General features: G+C 40.6%; 1 protein-coding gene across 4 annotated transcripts in view; it reads left to right on the top strand.

Annotated features, from left to right (window-relative positions):
- The window catches only part of LOC144791843 (uncharacterized), a 109,850-nt gene extending 101,542 nt beyond the window's left edge, over positions 1 to 8,308 (top strand). For all 4 annotated transcript variants that reach the window (XM_078666626.1, XM_078666625.1, XM_078666629.1 and 1 more), the window contains one exon: positions 4,011 to 8,308. In XM_078666626.1, the coding sequence (XP_078522752.1) occupies positions 4,011 to 4,237 (227 nt within the window). In that variant the 3' untranslated portion in view covers positions 4,238 to 8,308. The remainder of the gene's footprint in view (positions 1 to 4,010) is intronic.
- The last annotated feature ends 263 nt before the right edge of the window (positions 8,309 to 8,571 follow it).

Genomic DNA, 8,571 nt, shown 5'->3' on the forward strand with positions numbered 1-8,571 from the left:
TGCTTGCATTCGGACTAAAATCTGCACCAAGAGTGTTCATAAAGTGCCTAGCTGCAGTAACCACTCATCGAAGAAGGCAAGGAATCCATGTATACCCGTACGTAGACGACTGGCTAGTAAGAGCAAGCTCATACAGTATCTGCACACAACAAGTGATACAGACACTAGTTCAACTTGCATTTTCAGTACACTGGGACAAATCTTCCCCAGAGCTAGAATAAGAATTTTTTTTCTTAGGAGCAGAATTAGATACAATATTGGGGAAGGTGTTCCCGATCAAGAAGAGAATATTAGCCCTGCTAAAGGAGACACATCTATACCAGAGGGGGCTCTGACAGTGAGAACAGTGGTGAAGCTGCTAGGAATGAGGGTTTCATGCATTCATTTGATTCCCAACATTCGCTTACACATAAGGCCATTCCAGGAATGGCTTAAAACGTAATGGTCACAAGCAAAAGGAAGTTGGGAAGATCTAGTGGTTGTCACGCAGACAGTTCATCAGGAAATAGCATGGTGGAACAAGACGAACCTAGCACAAGGCAGACTTTTCACACAACCAACTCCAACAGTGATCATAGCGACAGATGCGTCCCACATAGGATGGGGAGCGCACATAAACAACCTCAATGTAAGGGGCCTGTGAACACAGCAGGATGCTGTAAAGCACATCAATATCTTCCAGTTAAAATCAGTGTTCCTAACCTTAAAGGCCTTTCAGAAAGAGCTCTACAGAAAGACAGTGTTAATACAAACATACAACACAACCACCATGTTTTAGATAAACTAGCAAGGAGGAACACAGTCTTTAGCACTCTCGACTCTAGCTCAGCAACTTTGGATGTGGGCAATTCAAAGGAACATAAACATCATAGCAATACACCCGCCAGGAAAGGACAATGCAGAAGCAGACACACCCACCTTTTAGGTTGCTGGCTCCATTTTCTGGGGAAGTTTACCTGGGCATTTCTTCCTAGGGGTTCTGCCCAGTCCCAGGCTTCAGCAGGATCAAGGAAGAAAAAGGATTTGTGCTGAGATATCACTCGGAATTTGCGGGCAACAGCAAAAAATACTCTGCGTCATCTCAGTTTGTTTGTGTTTTACTCACCCAAAGAAAGCACACTGATGTTCTATTGCCTGTAGTATGGGAATACAAGGAGATGAGTAGTTTGTTGTCAGCACGCAGGATTTCATCTCGATCTTTCAAATGCAGCAGCTTGGCACTGATGGGTTTGGGCCCAGAGCCAGAAGGGCGTCTCCGGGCAGAGGCTCAGTGTGATTGCTCGATGGAGAAGAACAAAGACCTCTTGAGAGCACGTACAAAGCTTTTAAATCATGATTCCAAATAGACCACAGTGTCTTCACCCTCTAACTCTTCAGGAGGGTCAACAAATTGGATGTTGATTCACTAAGCTCAGCCCTCTGTATCTTCTGCTCCACCTTCTTAAAAACGCACTGTGTCTGTCAGATCAAGGCGTTGCTTCTGGAATTCCGATATTTGACTCTGAAGGTTCCGCAATGAGTTTCTTGTGATCATCTGACAGCAGGCCAACATAGTACCAAGGCATCTATTTTGCTTTCGAGACAAGACCTGCACTTCTCTGTAGCTTCCACGGTGATGTGCAGCTTGTTTGGCATATCGGCGAGGCTAGGCTGGATATTGGGAATTGAAGACCACCAAGGGGGAAGCCGCTTTTGAGTGCTGTCTGTCTGCAGTAGCAGAGTGGATCCCTTTGAGTGTGCAGTGACACCCCATTAGGGCAGCTCAACCCAGTTTACCAAGACCTGCATAGGAGTCTAATACGAGAGCTGCAAGGAAATTGATGTGTCTACTGGTGTTCAGTTTTATTGTGCAGGTCTGTTGTCCAGTGCCAACTTCTACCAGAGGGTAAGACCAGCCACAGCCGTACGGGAAAATCTCCAAGGGAGGGAACACTAGCTGCCGCCGTTTAGGCCTGCAAGGTACTATCTGCAGGAATGTAAGTTACTGGTGGGTGGCAAAGTAGCAAAGCAAAACTTCTCCAATAAAATTCCAGGCGCCGGACCATAGTCCACCCAAGGGCACAACCGAGGTGATGGCCTACAGCTGCTGCAGGGACAGAGACGTGGTACAGACCTGCTCTCTTCTGTCGGTCCACACCAACATGCACAACCAACAGTTGTCAGCATGAGCAGCCCGACCTGTCCTACTGTTGGCGATGACCGCAGCGATTGTGAGGGCCAGTTCTGGGTAGGCTAAAGGGTCTCCTCATTGTGGCCACACAGAGAAAGTGCCCTGTATAATCCGAATTCTAAACCGTAAAGGCTGTACACCCTTTGGGAGTTGAGCATGTTCGAGTGCATTCTCTGGTCAAGACAGTTCCTAGAGAACCATAAATGGGTTTTGGGTGATGTAAACTTATCAACATAAACTAAATTCTGCTTACTCTACAATCCTTTGTCAATTGCTCACAGGCCTTTCTAAATACAAGCTTGTCTAGCCACAAATGTAATGTACAATCCTGTTTATGGAGCAAAACTGATTTTCATTAATTTTCTCGCAAGTGCTTTTTGTCTTTTTATCTTTCAAATGGCTATTTGCTTTCAGACTTGATTTTTACATTATAATAAATAGCTTTTGAAATATTCTCCCAATAATAATAAAAATGGAGTTCTGGACGATAGGCTTCTAAAAATCGAGTTTTCCACAAATACCTCTTAATACAAATGCACAAAATACCCAATGTTTGCATCCAGATTCCAAGAACCAGGGTCATTGGACAATGCTCTTTTAATAAAGTGGTTAGGAAAAGTTATTTGGTCTTTAGTAACGAGTCCGTTAATTCTGTTGCCTCTGATCAAATAAATGTCTGCTTAAGGAAGGATGATAACAGTAGCTTCAAAATGGCAGAAGCAATTGTGGTGCACTGTTTAACTGCATAATCGAAGAGCCCACACTGGAATTCCCATGCAAAGTACTCCTCCCATATGGGATGCAGGGGAAAATCTATCCCATCTTCCAAACATTGAGCGTGGCATGGCCCTGGAGACCCAAAATGGGACGTCTTCCAGGTTAGTGTATGCTCATTTTAAAAGAATGTAAAAGACTCTTAATCAATGTGGCTTGGTATTTTATCAGAATATTGTGGACTAAGTATCATTTAAAATATTGCCCTATTGGAGTTGAGCATTGAAAATCTACACTTAGTCAGATGATATTTTTGTAGACAATATGTAGGACACAATATGTGTATCAATCGTCTAACATGCAACCAAGCACCATAGGTCCTCAGATTTAGGAAATTCTGCAAATGCTGTTGGGGGAAAAAATCAACTGAATCGCCTGCAAAGAAGTCAGCTATGTACATTTCTTTCATCTAGGTAGATCATGCTTTTATCACAGCTGACATGATCAGTCTTCTTTTTTAATGTTCAAATGATTAAAGATTTCTTCAAGGACATAAGGTTTGTCCATCTGTGCCGAGGCCTTCTAACCTTTAGCTCAATGTGTTTTTGACAAAATTAATGTCTCTTACATTTAAAACTATTCATAAATCCATGTTTCAGCATCCGTCCTTGAAGACTATTTTCCTAGTAGCAATTTTACTTGTGCTTTTAGAATTGGTGATATCCGAGTTCTGAGTTACAAGAACCATACACAGACATGGTTTTTCATTCCAGTAGTGTAGTGAATCCTTCTTTGCTGCCTAAAGTTGTTTCAGATTTCCATGCTAGTCAACCTATTTCTTTGCCTATTTGTGCTAATTAATTTTTTTCATAGCAGTCATGTTTTCATTGACTCACCATATTCTGTCATTCGCCTTTGAAGTGCAGAAAAGTGAGTCTCATGAATCCACGCCCATAGCCACAGAGTACTATCAGGTGCCAGTGAGATGTCATTTCTACTAAAATGTTCTAGTTAACTTAAGAAACCTGCATATCCATACAAAAGAACGTTTGTGACAGTAATTAGCTTGTTTGTATGAGAGCTGCACGTTCCCCAAGGCCTCACTCATTTTCTGCTTTCTCCACAGAAGACGACTCGTGGGACCTTATCACTTGTTTCTGCATGAAACCCTTTGCAGGAAGGCCGATGATTGAGTGCAATGAGTGTGCCACATGGATCCATCTCTCCTGTGCCAAGATTCGCAGATCCAATGTTCCCGAGGTCTTTGTCTGCCAGAGGTGCAGGGATTCACGGCAGGAGATTCGCCGCTCTAGCCGTGCTCGCAGGGGACAACACAAGCGCTTCAGTGAATGATATCTCTTGGTATCTGAAGGGAAAGAAGCCATTGAAAGAAGTTTAGATTTGTGCACTTGTGTGTCACCGGTTGACACAAAGCCTGAACGAGGGGTTTTCACAATATCTGGTTTCCTATAAGAAGTAACAAAGGAGTTGGCTGGTTCCACTTCATTGACTTTAGAGCGTACCATGGCATAGCCCATTTGTGTCTGGGTGTTGCGTGAAAGTGTGTATCCAGTTAACCTTCTTGGTTGCGGTGCATGCCGTAATCCACTTGCAATGGTAGAATCCTTTTTACGCAATGTTCTCTGTTACTCTTAGCAGCCTCAGCCTTCACCACCAGCACATCATATAGTGTGTACTATACACTTGCTGTTCATTATCTCCAAATTCATAATCCGCTGCAGAAAAGTTTGAGTAAGGCATTGGCCGACACCTCTTCCTTTTAAATAGGGGTCTGAAACTGACTAGAAAGGGGACTGGTAGAGAGGGAGCTTCTACCAAGAACCCATAAATGACTTCACTTGTCTGTTCTAACAACAGTACTCAAGTTAATTCTTTACCTGTAACTACAAGCTCCAATTCTCCCTTATCTGACATTTGTCTTTTGCCTCTACATATATGCCCTCAATTTTATTCCATAATCAATATTTATGACTACTGTATTGTTCCAATCTTGGTACAATCTTACATGAATGCTTTATGATGTGCTGGAGTATGGTATTCCTTATTATCCCCAAAATACACGTTTTGCCCTTTGAATGCACAAGCTGCTCTTCTCTGATGACTTAATGTAAAATTCTCAAGCAATCTGTTGAATGTGCAAAGGAAAAAATCGGAGCAGACTGAAAAATGTATGTACATATTGCGCACTCAAGGTTATGTAGCCATAAAAGTATGACTTCTCAATGCTGACTGTGAAATATGTATGTTTAATTTATTAGTCGGCACAATATTGTTGGTTTTATAGTTAAGCGGTCACTGTGTATTTTTCCCTTTTGAGCATTGAACTGTAAATAATATCAGTAAATATTTGCTGTAGAAGATCACTACGCGTTTTTGCGTAGTCCAAATAGTGTGTACACATCTATATATCGTGAAGTCTCATGAAGACTTTTTATTGTTATTAGATAGGAGTGGTTTAAGATTTAGTTGTTTATAAAAGCCTCTTGGAGTGAAAGGCTTTTATAAAAAAGAAAATTGGACTCTTGTGGTTATGTTTCATTAAGAAAGCAGAGTACTTTTCTTTCACCTGGAGCTTTTCTTAGGATTTTGGGGTAGCCCTCACCAAAAGATAAGAAATTCATGGAGTAAACATCCCACATGCTTTTGCTCACTAACTCTTGCTAGAATTTTTTTTCTTCAGGTAAAACTCTCATGACCACGCACTGATTCATCAAAAATATGTCCTTTTGCATAGCTGAATTGACAAAGCCTTTAGAGTTGTCTTTAGTTTGAGTAAATTGAGAATATTGACTATCTCAACTGGTGGCCAGCTGTTTGGTAAGTAACTACTAGATTTAAAGTAGTGCACAATCTGCCATTGGTATTAGGCCATTTTACGACTGGTGTAAGATTTCTTGCACAAATCTTTTGATACGATGCTTAGTGCCTTCGAGAGTTAGTGCTTTGACAATATTTGTAGGACGCTGTTGTGTTCAGTTCCAGGAAATGAGAGTAATTGGGTTATGAAAGTCTATTACATTTGCTACTGAAATACTGTGCCTTCTACACTTGGTTTCATAAAACGACTGTCATTTATGCACAAGGGTCGGTCAGTAATTCTAGACTTCAAAGGACTGGCAAGTAAACATAAAGGGAGAAAGTATGTCTAATAAATATGCTTTGGGGATTGTCATTAAAAATTTCCACTCATTTCTCCCTTAGCTCTATTTTGTTGGGATAAAAACCTGTGGAAAAGAACTGTTGCGTTTTCTATCATTTATCATGAACAGCCTTTCTTTTTCACTGCATACTGGAATCAAAAGTTCTGCATTTTAAATTCAGGATAATGGTCTTGCAGTGCACCACTAACCAGAAATGCAACGCTTATGGTACATAGGCTATTGGTTATCGCCCTCTAGGATACATCTTCGGATCCTTTTTTTACTGGGACAGTTGACGTTTCTAGGAGTTACATTAAGGTTGATTGTTCCGGAGGGATCCGCTTAATATCATCTTGTTGTTTCAAAAGGGGCCTAGTGGTTGATTGCCTGCTACGCGATAACATGTTTCCCAATTTAATGAACAATCCTCTTAGTTCATATCTCACACAGACCAGCAGAAATCTTGAGCTTGGTTTTGAATATCAACAGCCTCTTCAGTTTGTGTCCGCCTGCATTTATAAATGCCTGCTTTTTTATAAAAGGGTTACTGCACCATAGTCATTTTCACAGAAAACAGTCCAGCTTAGCAAATCTGCATCTTTTTGTTTTGTAATTGCTAAAACATCTAGAACCTAATCTTGGTTGGTTAAATTATTTTTTGGGGTTTCATTTTTTTTCTTCTGGTTTTGAAGGCAGCTATGAGCTAAATGTTGCAGGACCATTTGTTAAAAAAGGATGGGAACATGCAGGTTTGCTTGATGAGTGGATGATGTGCGAGTGCTTCTTTTTGCTCTGAGGTTTTGGGGGTGCATGGTCTATTGAGCGGACCATCAGTGTATCTAATTTATATATTATATTTTTCTGGTGAACATTGGTAGCAATATATAGATCTGGTGGCTGTTTGAATTCATGATTAGGAATATGTGTTGCAGAGATCCTAGAAGTGTTCTGGGTAAGGACTACTTGGCTGTTGTAGATCAGAGAATATTGTGTGATGTAAATTGCAGAGTGAGTGATATGCGCAAGTCAAAATGGTAGTTGTATGTTTGTGTAGGAACACAACTTTTCTTTTCTTTTTTTTTTTAAATGAGAGGCTCTCATTTTATGTATGCAATATTATGAGACAATGTTGAGACACGTCTCATCTTTCATGTGTGTGTTAATATATGTAACTCTCGGGTACTACCCTCTGCTCCTTGGGAGCATGAATGTGAGTCATAGTTAAAGAAGCCTGAATCGTTCAGAGATGTGAGAATGTGTTCACTTTTCCCACAATCTGCTTTAACATACCTACAGGCATTTTGTGTAGTGAGTTTCTACATCTGTGCATTGAGACCTATTCTGCATATTGTACATGCTTCTCATGAATGACGGTACCGCTCTCTTCCTTCATTATGTAGGATACACCGATCCTTTCTCAATATCCAGATCTTACCTTGTCCTCCTCTGACTGTAACAGACAGCCCTTCTCAGACTACTCTCATGTTCATATAAACACATGTCCCGTTCTGAGACCCATCCTACTAAAGCCTTCCTTTTCGTACCATTCCTGGTCCCGATCATGTGTTATGAGTCTCCCCTTGTTATAGAACGCATACACCTCTGTCCCCATATGTAGCTTGCATACTGCACATTTCTTCCTGCTGGGCAAAATTGACACAATAATTTACACCCCATCCCATTATAACACATACCCCTTGCTCATCCACTTTTGAAATAGCTCACGGACCACTACTCTCTGGACATAATGCATGCTTATATTAAGTGGACAGTTGACTGCAGGGGTATTACTTTAGCAGGTTGTTTTGTTAAAAGAAATCAGTGAGCTCGGCTGTCAGATCTAAATGTCTCTACACTCACATGTCTGCATTGACACTCTTGATGGACAAGGATTCTGCAGTGCAAGTGGATTGAGATTTCAAGGGGTGCTGGGAGTTTATGTACATATAATGTAGAGAAGCTGTAAGTATTTTTAAAAACATTGTTTTCATTTAGAGTAAATAAAGCTTTTTAAAACTTTAAAGTGTTTTGGGTTTTTTCTGATGTACATGAAAGTGCTTTGAAGAAAAGGGTTATAATAGCACTTTAGGCACCATATCTATGTAACGACCAAGCATAACTTTTGCTATAATTTTGAAAGCCTGATGGTATGCCGCCTCCCAAATGGAGGGACTGAGTGGTTCTGTGCACTTCTAAAAATTTCTTGAATACGTTTGCTATTGATAAATGTTCAGATAATTAAATAAAATCTGTTTTCTCAAGCTGTATGTGCCTTTTGCAGTACTTTCAGAACCAATTAAGCCTCAAAATGTTATTTTCTTTATGGTGCTTATCAAAAAGGGATGTGGGGGGGCAAAGCTGTGGATACAAAGCAGACATTACAAATTAGTGTATTGTATTCGCCATTATACAACCCCTCAATTAAAAAGCACAGGTTTTGTTAAACGTTTATGAAGTGAATGTTGATTAAAGAATGTACAACGTAAAGCAGTGCTGAGTGGTTTTGGGCTTTTATGAAGAGAAACA

The sequence above is a fragment of the Lissotriton helveticus genome, chromosome 11 (genome assembly GCF_964261635.1).
Source record: "Lissotriton helveticus chromosome 11, aLisHel1.1, whole genome shotgun sequence".
Taxonomy (NCBI): Eukaryota; Metazoa; Chordata; class Amphibia; order Caudata; family Salamandridae; genus Lissotriton; species Lissotriton helveticus.